Below are 15,676 nucleotides of genomic sequence, written 5' to 3'. Positions count from 1 at the left end.
CAACTTTTTCTGAAAGCAGACATTAACAAATTTAATATTTGGCTCAGTTCTTTTGCTGCCTGTCACTCACAGAGATTTCAAACTCTGGTCCTTATTAGCAGGTTTTAGGTGCTTCACTGTTTTAAAACCTGATTCAAATTAAATGGATCCAGCATCTTTTTTTTTTGTCAAGTTTTACACAATAACTCTTTAATTTTAGTAAAAATCAAACTTGCAGGACAGAAGCCCTTAAGGACCACTGCCTCAACCATTTGACAAGCAGTAGAACAACCCACTTATACAGCCGTTCAACTTCTTTCTTTTTATCTACCGCTGCTCAGTAAGTGCAGCATTGCAATGCTTCTCCAACAATTAATCACCTGATCAAACCACTGTCCATATAGATTATACTCTTTATATTTCATATTCTTAAATGAATAAAATCACTCTATAATTTATGAATCACTCATCCTTGTTAAACCTTCTGCCTGTGGCATCAGGCTGAGGAAAGGTGTTTGGAAGTGTGATTTACAGGCTGGATTGGCCAGATCAGCCTGTCAGGGTGTCACTCAACTACTCTGACTGACTGATTAGGCTTCTCCCATCCATGAAGAGTAGGCATTAATCAAGAGAGGCGCTCAGTGAGATGTCTTGTAATAAAAAAAAAAAAAAAAAAAAAATATGTGCCACTATTTGATTGAACAGGGGGCTTGAATAGCAATTAAGTCAGGCAAAGAAAGATGCATCCCTCTTGTATCTTCAGGGAAATAGGCCCTGCTTAATGGGAATTCAATAAAGTGAGAAAGAATCCCACTGCTGCTTTCATCATCCCACAATGTTGAAACTCTCATCCTTGTACTACCACATATTGACCCAAAGTTTTGTTTACGTAGCAACGAGTGCAGCAGCTATGAATGATTAATAAAGCCTCTGAGCTCGATAAAGAATGAGCTGCACTGCAGGAATTGCAAAAGCTTTATAGTTAAAGATAATGGATGGAAAAAAAAGTAATGAGTGCATATGAGGTTGCAAAATGACACAGAGGCTTTATTATCTGTCATAGAAGGTTTCTTTAAATTACTTTGTTGCAGACCTGCAGTGGATTTTTAGCCTATAGTTTTTCTTCGAAGTCCAGGTTATGCCTGAGAGGGTTATAGTGATACTGTACACACATTTAGCTTCTACAATACTCTTTTCATAAGAATAAATATCTCTGTGATTTTCTCAAAGCTTAGACTATAGGTCATTAGAGTTTTTAAGGCTCTAACATCAGTTAACTATTACTGACCAAGTAGGAGCAACATAGCATCTCCTCTATTCCCTTTTCTATTCTAAGCCAGCTTTTCCCTTGAGGAGCAGGCCCAATTACTGAGCCTCCACCAGGAGAGCAGCTGCACAATGTGCCAGTCACATGACCTCAGCACAGCAGCACCGCATTAGGAATTAAAAGTTCACACTTAAGAAATTAACTGGGGCTTCTTACCCTGCAGAGACTTCTTGGTCTGTGGGGAACCTTTCTTAGGCTCCATTATGGTTACACTTTAACACGTTTTTCTTAAAGAACAATGCAGAGGATGTACGCCTCACATTAAATGCGGTGTCTCTGGAAGCCCACCAGCAAAGTACTCAAAAGGATGCGCAGCATGTGAATTGTGTGGAAGGCCTATTTCAATGAGAACTTTTTCTAGATTTTCAATAGAGGGCAGAACATAACATTGCACAGAACTGAGAGGAGGGATGAAAATCAATTGAGCTTTGACCTGAGTGGAAACCATCGATACGCAGTCGTGGTTGAAGAACTTAAAATGTAAATACATCTTTAATAGCAACAGCAGAAATAAGAAAGTAGTTTCACTCTCGAGGGATCTTGACTAGCTGTATTGCTTATTTTTCAGTAAAAAAAAATAGATGCTGCAGAGATGCTATGGCTTTATTTTCCATGTTATACTAAACTGAGGACAGTGACGCACTGCCATAGAAAGGAAACTATGCCCTGCAGGCTGCAGTGCTTTCTCTGTTACAAGGCAACTAGATGAAAAATATTAGTTCATCTGTGCATCCAATCATGCAGTTACATTCTTTCTGTAGTATTTTGGTCATTTCTGGAAACCTATTAAAGCCAAGTGGGAGATTATTTAAAATGGAACAAGGTATTTTAATAAGCTTTGTCTAATCTCAGCAAATTTATGTGCCATTAATATCCTCAGGTTAATCATGTGTGCAGTGGGACTGTCCACTGGATCTTGTGACCACCCTGATGAACACATAGCTGGATTTCCTCATTTACCATCTATTTACCAACCTACTTCCAAGCCACTCTGAATTACAGGAAACATGTTAAATAATGTCACATATGTCTTAAAGAGGCCAAAAATCCAACATTCGTCTTTATTTGAAACAATCCAAGAAAACAGTCCAATAAAACAGGCATATGAAGAATAGTCCATAAAGATTTAGTTTTTTTTAATATAGGATGCAAAAGAGACAATATTATATAATATTAGCAATTAAGGTCACTGTAATCGAATATAACTCTTGCAAAGTTCGTGGTCCCTGATATCTCCCCAGCCCCCGTTTTTCACATGTGGGGCCACCCCTCCGGCCCCGTTGGCTGGCAGTCTCTTCGTGATCAGGAGGCTTTTTGGGAACAGCTGGTTTCCACTGCTCTGCAGGATGTTTTCGATCTTTGTTTTCTGACTGACAGGCATGCAAGAAGCTTTCTTGTGGTGCATGCCGCAGTCTCCTGCGTGGAAAATCCGCGGCGCTTCGCTCACCATGACCTTCCAATAGGACGGCAGGCAGGACACTGTCAGGTGTTGCAAGGACCAGTCCCAGTTGTAGTCATCGTAAGTGCAGAACGTGTCAGTGCATTGGATGAGTTTCTGGTATGTCTCTCTGCTCAGAGCCATCCCCATGTTGTGCTCTGTGGACTTCCAGGCTTTTACCTCCACCTTATTTGCTTTGCTGGAGTAGCTGATGTGGCTGTAGCTCCCCAGTGAAAGGATGTCGCAGTCGGTGCACTGCTCCCTCCTGAGAACTGTCATCAGCTTTAAGAGATGGATAAAGTCTGGAGACAAGTAGTGGTCCTCCTCTATCAGCAGAACAAGACCCTTGTGGTCTTTGAGTGCTCGGACTCTGTCCCACACAAAGTGCAGCTTCCACCACCAGTGGTGCTTCGTCTGGGAGAACTTGGCCTCCCGGTAGTGGCCGAAAGAGTCGGGGTACTCTGCATTGATGCATCCCAATTTTAAGGCGTCTTTTTTTGGAATGTCTCTGGGACAGTCCCTGGGGTCATTTCCAGGGAATTCTTGGGGATACAGCTGGATGCTGAAGGGGAAGAAAATCTGAAGGACTTGACAGAAGTCAATAGAGGCCACCACTTTATTTATCTCTGGGGACCAGTAGTCATGGCTGAATATCAGCAATATGTTCTCTACTCCTCTAGCCTTTCGCAAACTATCCACCAACAGCTTCAGGTAGTCAGGTCGGTTATGGACCTGGACCAACACGACCAGATCATTCTTCTGTCGTACTGTCTTAAACTTTTCTTCATTTCTTATTGTCTGGTCAAAGTTGAGTTGGAAGACAATGCCACGATAAACTAAAGTGGAGTTATCTACCTCTGGCTTAGTCATTTTGGCTTTCTCCTTCGCTTGTTCTTGGTGTGTGTCATTTGCTTGTATAATAATAGGTGGTGGAACAGGTGCTCGGGTAACTGCAGGTGTAGCTTGCACCTGGATATGATTGTTGATGCTACTGCTGCTGCTGCTTATGCTGCTGCTCCTCCTCAATACCTCCACCTCCTTGGGGAACGATGCACTTTCGTTCTTTCTCTGCCTTCCGCTGCTCCAGAAAGCAAGGCCACAGACGACAACCACCAGAGTCAGTATCACCACCTTCCTCTTGTAAATTCTGAATCTCATGATAGATGATCAGCCTCTTGCAAAAAGGAGAGAAGACTTCCGTAGAAAAACTCAAAATAAAAAAAATTAAATAAACCTGTAGTGTTGTGCACAGGGGGAAAATCTGATTTAAAAAAAGAAGTTATTAGGAGGCTAATTGTTGGCAAAAAATAAGTGCTGTTGTAAACATTGATCCCGCTGGAATGTCATTGGTGGCCCATGAATATTCCATAAGGCATGATGGTTGCTGGGAGGCAGTGGATTAGCCACCTGGATGAAAAATAGACCAGAAAACTAAATTAGCTGAGTCCACCATGGTAGTAAAGTCTGTGCAATATAGTTAAAAACAGTGTCAGAATTTTTAATAGTAACATTTTAAAAAATATCTAGACCATCAGAATATTGCAAATGTGCACAAAATAATGTATGAAACTAATGTTTAACAGTGAACTGTGTCACATCACACACAACTATACTGTTTCTAAAGATCAGAAATTATCTTTTTATTCACAAACACAGTAAAAAACTGAGTAAAAATGCTAAAATGTTTGGATTGATCTCCTTCCCTCGGTGCCATCAGGAAGGTATCCGATTGGTCTAAAATTCAACTAGTAGTATAAAACAACTAGCAGGAGTCACGAAAAGAGACACTATCAATACCCTACTCACAACTTGTTAAGTTATCAAACATGTTTGATATTGAGGAGTTAAAATCTGGATAAGATGAAATATTCTCGCCTCTGTAGGTCAGGTAAGTGAAGAACAGCTGACCAGCATTAAAACCTCCAGTCAAAATTACACCTCTAGTTCTTGTTGCAGCATAAACAAACAACCCCTACCAGAAAGCATCTCGTCCAGATGGTTTTTTCTTCATGAGATCAGTGCAGATAGACCTGAGATAAGCTTACTTTGTAGATTAATGCACGGTTATTATGAAATCTCAACTGTGAATGTGTGGGAATTAGGAATCTTCTTCTCTAAAGCTTCTCATTACTGTCCAGGATACAAAACTCATGTAATTTAAACCCAGGATAAATTTCCAATTTAGCCTTCTGTACATAACTCTTCTTATCTTAATGAAACAAACAAAAGAAAATCCATATTTATGTAAATGGATGGATGGATTTTACGATCCATGAACAAAATTAGGTGTTTTTTTTTATCTCCTCAAAACTGTTTCAAGTTGACCAGATTTAATGAACAATAAATAATCCACCAGATAAAGTGCTGCAGAGTGAATTTTTGGGTTGATGGAGTGGATTAAAAAACGTCAGAAAGCCAAATTAAATAAAATAAATATATGCAGTTATTAATTTTAAAGTTCCTATTTTTTTCTGGAAGCACGCTCAAAGACCCTTTCAGACATGAGATAGGCTACGTCAAATCCCAAAGATTTTAAGCTGTTTATGCTTGTTTCTTTCAGATGATGTGAAAGTACAACTCACTTATCGCAGGTAAAACCCAAGAGGAGCTGAGTTTTGACCTTTCTGATATTTATGCATTTTATGATCCTCCGAACAACAGCTCATGTTTCAGATGAGTTCTCCCTTTCTGCGTGTGCCTCTCTGTTCATGTAACTGCAGCAGTTCAGACGTGTGTTGAGTTGAAAGTGATTTATTTATATTTACTAGACCTGACCTAGCCATATTCCTTTTGTAAAATGTAATGGAAAAACAGCATGTGGGTGACTCACACATGATACTGACATGTTCAGTTGGCACCACATTAACGGAAAGCAGTGGGAAAAAAGCACAAATTACTAACTGCAGCCCCATTAACTTCACACAGCTGCTCTCTGGCTTTTCTTTCAGGATTGATGTTTCTTTTTCTTTGTTTTACATTTTTAAAATCACACTAAAGAAGCAAAACTTCAGGAATAGGCTGACATCTACAGACTACTGTAGACAGGAAGAGATTGCTAAACTAAACTAATACTGATTACAATGGAAATGTTGCATTAAGGGGGCTACTCACTAAACACTTTAATCCAAAAGCCGGTCAAAATTCTGAAACCCATGGGGGCAACATCGGGTTCAGCGTCCTGCCACACTCTAACATGTAAACTAGGGGATCTCACCACTGCCCCTTTACAATCCAGTCCATCAGAACAAAAAGTCTGGATCAAAAATCTTTATTTTTGCCAGTTCTCCATTGTCTCCATTGTCATGACCCAGCTTTATCCTTGAGATAGTTTAATATAGTGTCAACACCACTAAGACTATCTGAGATTATATAAATAGACATGAGCTGAAAGCCACAGGAGAACAGTGGAAATTTCTCCTAGATTCTTGAAAAGAAAATCTGGTTCTCTCGGTTTATTATCCTTTCTTGGAGGTTTATTTTTTGATCATAGCTCTGGTTTACTTTGAATGGCCAAAACGTCTATGCTGTAGTGTTGCACAGGTAGTAAGGTTGACTTTAGGAAAATAATGCTGGCCACTGGTTTGAAAACTCCATATTTGATTATATCATTATTGAATTAAGCTAAAAGTCTGACTGTTTTCTCCTGTATTACATTTGGTCTTTAACTACGTTATCAATATTGATCGGCTCTTTCTGCCCAGATCTGTTTAGCAAACCACCATATTTCATTTGTTATTAAATTAGTGTTCTCTCAGGATTCCTACAATCTGTCTTCAGCCGGTCGTGAAGCTTCCCTTTAAGACCAAAACTCAGCTGACTGTCTTCAAAATGATACGAGACTGGTCTATGATACCTGTGCTAACACTGTTTGTGAAAACAATCTATAACTGCCAATAACTAAAAGAATATGAAGGGATGCCTCATTAACACCACAGCAGTTTGACACAAAGATGCCCAACACCTTTACAGAGTACCTGTCATTCTGTTGGTAGCCTGAACCGAATAGTTTCCACACACTTGCATCGTGCCAAATTAGCAGTTTTTATCCCAGTATGTATTTTGCAATTAGCTAAATCGCATAACTCCATCTACGTTTGAGCTAATCATCTTTCTCTGCGGGTAACGCAGCCTGCAACCCGTTAGTTTTTCTCTCCTCAGCTGGACATTGGCTGCCTGTCAACACGTACCATGCCAGCCACAGCTTCGGTCGACGTTATTACGACATACCGTTATCATATTTTCGCACACTTACATAAAGTGCTTTCAAAGCAACATAAAAATTCAATAATAATACACTGACGGGTTTTCGGGTTCGGTCCTTTTTGACAGCAAGATGCTAGCAGCGCGTTAGCAACTGCTTCAGCTAGCAACTTCCAAGCAGCCAGTCTAGACCCAACCTCTTCCACAGCAACAGCGTTCAAGACGAAACACAATAACAATATTTACACCGCTCACCTAAAACCAAAGCAGTCCGGAGGTTCTTTCACGGAGAGACATTACAACGGTGGTGTCCCATTCTCCTCCATACCTTCCAGCCAGCTGCATGGAAACGCAAATGACGGCTAGCTGTACAAAATCACAAATAAGGAGCCAGAACCACCGCCTGCCACTGTCCCACAATGCACTGGTCCAGCGGGGGGCACCCTTATACGCAGTCTGTACATACCTTAAATATCTGGGATCTCAGAGCTACTGCACAGTTTTTTAAGTTGGTCTTAGGTTTAAAAAATTAAACTCTAATTTATCAAGTTCACTAAAACGTGAAAATAAAATCGTATTTAGTTGAAACTGTTTTCAGAGCATATTTCAAACATTGCAAATATATTATTATTATTATTATTATTATTATTATTATTATTATTATTATGTCTTGTTTAATGAAACTCAATAGCAACGTCACAGGGATTAAAAATAATCTCTGTCGCATTGAGCACAGGTTACCTTTAATTGGATGAACGAACAAATGCAAACATACAAATAATGGTAATAATAAGAAAGAAGAAGCGGGAATAAGACAACAAAAAAATGGAAAATAATTAATTTTTTTCATCATTTTAAAAAGTGACAATAGAGCCCACACACATTTTTTTAGAATGACAAAAAACAAAAAACAAAAAACAAAACAAAACAAAACAACAACAACAAAAAAAAACTAAAACAAAAACAAAAACAAAAAAACAAACAAACAAACAACAAAAAAAACAAAAAACAACTGAGAATAATTACAGATACATCCATGCAGAGATTTCTCCGTAAAATTATGGCTTTTCAGGGATTATTTTTTACCCACATTCAGTTTTCTTAATTGTCTAATAACAAGAATGCAAAAAATAGTATCAGAACTATGTTGTAGGTACTTTATCAACAAGTCTGTCATTACTTACATGTTTATATTTATTTTCACCTGAAAAAAATCCTTATCCTAGATGACCCAACATAGATAGTCTAAGGTAAGGTTAAAGGTTAAATAAGGTAACCAAACATATAAATATTTTCCATTACAATCCTTGGTTTAAAGTCTTGATTCACTCTTGATTGACTCGTCGCAACTGCATGATGTTCTGCCGTACTTTGGCCAGCAGTGGGCGCTACTTAACAAATCCCTAACCGGAAATAGAGTACCTGCAGGCCTCATTCGCACATGCGCAGCCGTCGTTCTTCCTTTCCGACACTCGAGCGAAAAGAGACAAGATGGGCCATCAACAGCTCTATTGGAGTCACCCTAGAAAATTCGGACAGGGATCCCGCTCCTGGTTAGTCCTGTCCTTGATTTATCGCTTATCGATTAATGCTCACAAAGGAGCAATTTTTAGGAAGTTTGTGTCATATCTGAGATAGAAAAAAAGTGATAAAATCAACACCACATGGGCGCTTATCCTGCACTAATATGGCGGCATATGATGCGAGTCGGTTCTTAATGGCTTTGTATGGTTAGCCAGTCAGTGATTATGGAATAATTACTTGTTTTTAATGAATATGACACCTATTGCAAAAGACAAAATAGTATAAACTCATGCAGTAGGTCTGTGTCATCCTCCATGATTTGGGGTTTAACAGAAGTCCTGGTCAAATAGAACCAAATGCTAATAGGCTAACTGTAATTTCCTGTATCGCATTGCCTGTTTCCACGGGCTCGTTTTAACAAGAGAATTGGCTTGTTAATCGGCATGTTTTGTTTTATTTCAGCCGAGTGTGCTCAAACCGTCATGGATTGATCCGTAAATACGGTCTCAACATGTGCCGACAGTGCTTCAGGCAGTACGCGAAAGACATTGGCTTTGTTAAGGTGAGTAGAACTTAAAATACATTTAATTTATTTGCTTACATCCACTACATAGGCAGTGGATGCTGTTTATCTTCTCACCCCAGTTAATGCTTCTGTCTCTGTTTTGTGCAGCTGGATTAGACGTCTCATTGGATGAGTTAAAGGATCATTGGAAGGCTGGTCAAGATGGGATAATTCGGCATTGCAAATAAATAAATGTTTTTCTTTGTCCAGTTAAAATGAGCTGTGTGGTTATTCAAAGTTTTAAAGTTGAATTTCTCAAAATGTTTTTATATATAAAAAACAGAAGTTATAACTTTTTTTCTACACTGATGTTTCAAGTTAGTTGGATTTTCTAAAATTTGTATGAGCTCCAGAACCTGCTTATAAAGACTACTCAGCTCTACAGTCCAGATGTATTAAAAAACATTATTTGCCTAAAGATTATTAAATATGTGCACTTAAATAGGAATACCGACAGTAGTGTATTTGGATTATGATCTGTAGTGCAAAGTTAACTATTTAGTTTTCTAATACCAGGATAAAACTGAGCGAGCTGTTGCAAGTTATGTAGTTGCACAAAACATTTAAAAACATTAACTTTATTAGGATTATTTAAGTAGTTTAAACCCTCTGTTGGGGATAAATCTGAGCTGTACGTCATAATGGAACACTGCAGTTAAGAGCAGTGGACTAATTTTCAAGTCAGCATGCCTTCACATGAAATAACATGCCTGTCACATTCAAGGACAGTGATGTGCTGAGATATTGGTCCTACTCAAAGTTAATGGATTCAGATGGGTCCCCTATAGTGTGACAAATTGTGCAGTCCCCTGTGACTTAGGTGTTTAAAGAGAAGAGAATTTCCCAAGTGTTTTAATTGTTTTACTAATTCTACTCCTTTATCTCTCTCCTCTTTAGCTGATGTTTTATCTCACATGAAAACAACCACATGCAGTCTTGATGTCATACCCACCAAATTCCTCAAAGACGTTTTTAGCACAGTTGGGCCCAGCATTTTATCCATCATTAACCTGTCCTTGTCAGAAGGTGTTGTCCCTCCTTGTTTTAAACATGCTGTGGTCCAACCTCTTTTAAAAAAAAGCCTAATTTAAGCATTGATGATTTTAACAACTTTAGACCGATCTCAAAGCTTCCCTTTTTATCCAAAGTTTTAGAGAAAGTTGTTTCTGATCAGATTTTAGGTTTTATAAATGGAAATGATATCTTTGAGAAATTTCAGTCTGGTTTAAAAAGCACTACACAGCACTGAAACAGCTCTCCTCAAAGTCTCTAATGACCTTCTTTTAGGCTCAGATAGAGGAGAGAGCATCATTTTAATTCTGTTAGATTTGAGTGCTGCATTTGATAACATTGATCACGCTTTTTTAATTGATCGTCTTATAACCTGGGTTGGCATCACAGACACTGCACTTGATTGGTTTTACTCTTATCTTTTAGATAGAACCTTTGCGGCCACCATAGATAACTTTACGTCCTCTGCCCCCATTGCTTGTGGTGTACCGTAAGGTTCTATTCTAGGTCCCATTTTGTTTTCTATTTATATGCTCCCCCTAGGCACGTTATAGCCGCCATAATGTGTCCTTCCACTGTTATGCGGATGACACACAGATATACCTCCCGCTGAGACCAGAGGACACTGGAAGCCTAGCTGCTGTGTTAGTGTTTCAATGATGTGAACAGTTGGAAGGCACAAAACTTTCTACAACTCAACAGTTCTAAATCTGACATGATCTTAATCAACCCTCCTCACTCCATCGCCCATATTGAAGAGTCTCGGTCCTCTCTCTTCTAAATTCACCCCGTCTGCCAGAAACCTGGGTGCCATATTTGATTCCAATCTTAATTTTCATCTTCACATCAAAAAAGTCATCCAGTCCTGTTTCCTTCACCTCCGCACCATCAGTAAAATCAAACCTGTCCTCTCCCGGCCTGATTTAGAAAAAGTTATCAATGCACTAATTTTCCTCCAGACTCGACTACTGCAACTCCCTCCTATCTGGTCTTGACATTAAATCCCTATCTTGCCTCCAACTTGTTCAAAATGCAGCAGCTCGGCTTCTCACTGGTTTTAGCAGAAGACAACATATTACACCTGTTTTAGCCTCACTGCACTGGCTTCCTGTACGTTTTAGAATTGATTTTAAAGTTTTACTGATTACTTTTAAAGCTCGTTTAGGTCTGGCACCCGGCTACATTACAGATTTACTGACACGAGCCTTCCCGCAGCCTTAGATCCTCAGGCAGGTCCCTTTTATTTGTGCCTGGGTCCAAACTCAAGACCAGAGGTGACCGGGCTTTTTTATTTCGAGCCCCTCGACTCTGAAACGACCTGCCTGAGGAGATAAGACTGGCACCATCAGTTTCATCTTTTAAGTCACTTCTTAAAACACACTTTTATCGACTGGCTTTTTTATAACATTTTTATTTGCTTTATTTTCAAAATGTACTCGTGCATATATCTTTTCATTGTTGATTTTATTACCTTACTTTACTGTGTGCTGTTCAGCACTTTGTAAACCTTGTTTTTAAAAAGTGCTATACAAATAAAGACTTATTATTAATTTGAATATTGAACAAGCCTCAGTCAGGCAGGTTTCCATGCAGCTCCATATATAGATCTTGGCTTGAATTTATTGATGTAATTAGTTTCCTTTTGTCCCTTTAAAAAAATGTGTTAGGCACTAGATGGCAGCATTGCTGCACGCTCAGAAGTCAAGCATTGTAAAGGCACATAGAAAGTAATTTGGACAATAGTTCATTTTTATTTTAATCGCTAATCTGTATAGTCTGACTTTAATGTTAAATAAAATATCTGTGTTGATGTCTGATAGATCCAGCAGACACAAGGCAAATCAAACACCAGGCAGTATCGTGCTGATACAAAAGAATATGTTCAATAAAATGCTATGAAAAAATGAAGATGAAAATTGCACAGCTTCTGCATCAATACTTTGATTTACATCTCTTAATGCTTAAAGGGTGCAGGCCGAAGGTGTTTCTCTTGGTCATTCCAATCTTTTGACCAATATCCTCAAAAATTTCAGAACTGGAGACTTTAAGGGAAAATTAAAAGTCCCCTCAAAAGAACTCAGACTATTTAGGATTTCATGTAACCTTTGCTTTGGTCAAATCACTTTGTAGCCACTCTAACAAGGGTGCCACAACTAACAAATAAATGCCAGTAAATAAAAAAAAATATATACAACTTACTCATTCAAAATAAATATATGGGCGTCATCCCATCAAAAGACATAAAACTAGACCTAATGTGTAAAGCAGTGAGTTTAACCTGTTAATGGGGACCTGAATCTGTACTAATGTACACTGCTCAATAAAATAAAGGGAACACTAAAATAACACATCCTAGATCTGATTGAATGAAATATTCTTATTAAACACTTTGTTCTTTACATAGTTGAATGTGCTGACGACAAAATCACACAAGAATTATTAATGGAAATCAAATTTATTAACCCATGGAGGTTGGGATTTGGAGCCAGTCCATAGCATCAATGCCTTCGTCTTGCAGGAACTGCTGACACACTCGAGCCACATGAGGTCTTGCATTGTCTTGCATTAGGAAGAACCAAGGGCCAACCGCACCAGCATATGGTCTCACAAGGGGTCTGAGGATCTCATCTCGGTAACTTAATGGCAGTCAGGCTACCTCTGGCGAGAACATGGAGGGCTGTGCGGCCCCCCCAAAGAAATGCCACTCCACACCATTACTGACCCACTGCCAAACTAGTTATGCTGGAGGATGTCGCAGGCAGCAGAACGTTCTCCACAGCGTCTCCAGACTTGTCACGTCTGTCACGTGCTCAGTGTGAACCTGCTTTCATCTGTGAAGAGCACAGGGTGCCAGTGGTGAATTTGCCAATCTTGGTGTTCTCTGGCAAATGCCAAACGTAATCCACGGTATTGGGCTGTAAGCACAACCCCCACCTGTGGACGTCAGGCTCTCATACCACCCTCATGGAGTCTGTTTCTGACCGTTTGAGCAGACATATGCACATTTATGGCCTGCTGGAGATAATTTTGCAGGGCTCCGGCAGTCCTCCTGTTCCTCCTTGCACAAAGGTAGAGGTAGCGGTCCTGCTGCTGGGTTGTTGCCCTCCTACAACCTCCTCCACATCTCTTGATGTACTGACCTGTCTCCTGGTAGCGCCTCCATGCTCTGGGCACTACGCTGACAGACACAGCAAACCTTTTTGCCACAGCTCACACTGATGTGCCCCCCTGGATGAGCTGCCTACCTGAGCCACTTGTGTAGGTTGTAGACTCAGTCTCATGCTACCACTAGAGTGAAAGCACCGCCAGCATTCAAAAGTGACCAAAACATCAGCAGAACCACTCCTTTATTGAGGGTGTCTTGCTAATTGCCTATAATTTCCACCTGTTGTCTTTTCCATTTGCTTCCAGTGTTGCTTCCTAAGTGGACAGTTTGATTTCACAGAAGTGTGACTGACTTGGAGTTACATTGTGTTGTTTAAGTGTTCCCTTTATTTTTTTGAGCAGTGTATTTTATTAGTGCCAGCATGTGCATCCAGGAGAGTGCGTTGTTAGGAACTTACTTTTTATGTGCATCTATAAGAAGCTGGGCTGTTTGTGCACACGGAGCTGAACACACCAGTGCTTCATGTTGCATCACTGTGGAGGTGGAAGGTCTTGTCTTTGATGTTCATCTAAGCTGCAATTGTTTCACCGCTGCATTAAAGAGCTTGTTCTGCTGCGCTGTCAAGACGACCGATTGACAGGACATGGTGGAAAGTAATTAATCTTAACTGAGCCTCCTAAAAAAAGACTTTCTTTGTCTGCCTTTTATGTAACACAGCAAGTCTCTGCTTGTTATGAGTTTCTGCTGTCACTACCTCAGAACAGTAGAGACATTAAAATTAAGCTGAGATACTAGCATAAGTAAGCAAAAGTTGGGGAAGTATGATAGAGTATGTAAAAAAGAAAAACTACAGTAATCTACTTTGACCTTTTTTCATTGCAGACAATATGAACCCAGGCCAGCAACACATGAGCAGAGAGTTGGTTAAAGCTTTAACCACTTTGTGATGTTGCCATTCCCTCGGACAACACTTAAAAAGATCTTCTAGCATTGAGGATATAAAGTGGTTAAGAGGTTCACGTGTTAGTTTTTGTTGCTAACATTTATTACGGTGTACAGAAGGGGGAATAGTCTTTGTCACAAATTTGGTGACCTCATGTATTGCAGGCAGGTCGGGACTGCAGAATGTAGTATTAAAGCTTATTATAATTTCTGTAAGGATAAAACCTTTAGCTTCTTATTTTAATGACTAAAATTATTTTCTAGATTTGTTTTTATTGCATCTTAAACTATTTTCTGCAACTATCTGGATTTGTGTGCATCTTTTGTACAGCAGTTTGGTCAAAGCTGTTGTTTTTAAATGTGCTACAGAAAATTCACTGACTTGACTTTATTGTGATGTTTTCCAATAAGCTATATTATTTTCTGTGCGTGTCCATATGTGTGTATGTGTGTCAGTTATGTTGAGCGAGGGTCATTGGAGAAGTCATGAAAGTAATTTGAAGTTTTTGAATGATTTTATGTTCTTCAGTGAGTTTGGCTGCATGACAGGAGCCAAACAGTCCATAAATCAGCTCAGAAATCCTCAGCCTGAGCATGTTCATATATAAATATGTGTAAGCTTTAAACTTTCGTTGCTACCTTTTGTCTAATCCTGATTCCAAAGAGGTTGTCATTGTGCAAAATGTAAATACAGGGAGATGAAAATAACCTGCAAATGATCTAATCCTTGTTTAACTGATAACAGTAGAGTTTTTACAACTTTGTTTACGAAAAATGATTTCCCCAAGTTCTCCTGCAGAATTGTGTCTGTTTTTAATGCAGTGCCGCTTTTCCAATTAATTCCACTTTTACAGTTGGTTTGTTAGAGCCTATTTGTTGTAAACAGCAACCTCCTGCTGGGAGTGTTGTTAAAAGGGCACTCAAGCAAATTTGTTTTGCATTTCCATAAAGTTTGGAGAACCACCGACAGCAGATAAAATATATATATTCAAATAAAATATTAGGAAAAAGAATGCTCAAAATCAAAACATCAAAAGTGGGTTTTGCTCTCCAAAACGCAGGATTGCATCATTTTTCAAACCTTCCCCGTCTCCCCCCTTTTTTGCTTTAAATCCAAATCATCAGTTTTATACTTCTTGTTAAGTATCATTGTCATTTTTGGGAAAAAGATGACAGTTAAAACATATTTTCTTACTCCTTCTTGCTTTAGTGACACAATGAGGGTGCTGCATTTCTGCTGCCAGTGAAAGCTTGTGTGTTACAGCTGCACTTTGAGGATTTTATGCTGCAGACAGTTTGGTGACAGCAGCAGGAAGATGTGCACTTCCATTTTGTTATCCCCAAGTGACACGTATGGTGCAGCGGTGGTACACGGTGGATAAATTGATTTTTTGTGGCTTTGTAAGACTCTAAGAGCACCCATGTGTGCAAGTCAAGCTAGTACATGTATATAAAAGTATTATTGTGTGCAAACTGACTAAAACATGAGTCCGAACAAATCAGAAGGGAGCTGCTGTGTGACGGCTTAGGACCCAAAGTCTCAGCGCTGCTCTGACTGACTGCCAGGTACAACGCAGAGGTCTC

The 15,676-nt window shown here is 39.4% G+C and overlaps 2 protein-coding genes across 2 annotated transcripts; one reads left to right on the top strand and one right to left on the bottom strand.

Moving 5' to 3' along the window:
- Nucleotides 1-2,353: 2,353 nt before the first annotated feature.
- Nucleotides 2,354-7,369, bottom strand: mgat2 (alpha-1,6-mannosyl-glycoprotein 2-beta-N-acetylglucosaminyltransferase). Its single transcript, XM_041976284.1, has 2 exons — nucleotides 7,200-7,369; nucleotides 2,354-4,151 (listed from the first exon to the last, which is right to left on the bottom strand). Exon 2 carries the CDS (start codon nucleotides 3,900-3,902, stop codon nucleotides 2,493-2,495), a length of 1,410 nt encoding a protein of 469 aa, XP_041832218.1. The 5' UTR covers nucleotides 3,903-4,151; nucleotides 7,200-7,369; the 3' UTR covers nucleotides 2,354-2,492.
- A 1,016-nt stretch (nucleotides 7,370-8,385) lies between these two features.
- rps29 (ribosomal protein S29) lies at nucleotides 8,386-9,249 on the top strand. The gene is given in 4 exon segments (XM_041976285.1): nucleotides 8,386-8,422; nucleotides 8,425-8,497; nucleotides 8,931-9,030; nucleotides 9,142-9,249. Coding segments are annotated over 4 exon segments (219 nt in total). The 3' UTR covers nucleotides 9,151-9,249.
- Nucleotides 9,250-15,676: the final 6,427 nt, after the last annotated feature.

This window comes from Melanotaenia boesemani, chromosome 22 (genome assembly GCF_017639745.1).
Source record: "Melanotaenia boesemani isolate fMelBoe1 chromosome 22, fMelBoe1.pri, whole genome shotgun sequence".
NCBI lineage: Eukaryota > Metazoa > Chordata > Actinopteri > Atheriniformes > Melanotaeniidae > Melanotaenia > Melanotaenia boesemani.
This window is presented reverse-complemented; position numbering and strand designations above follow the sequence as displayed.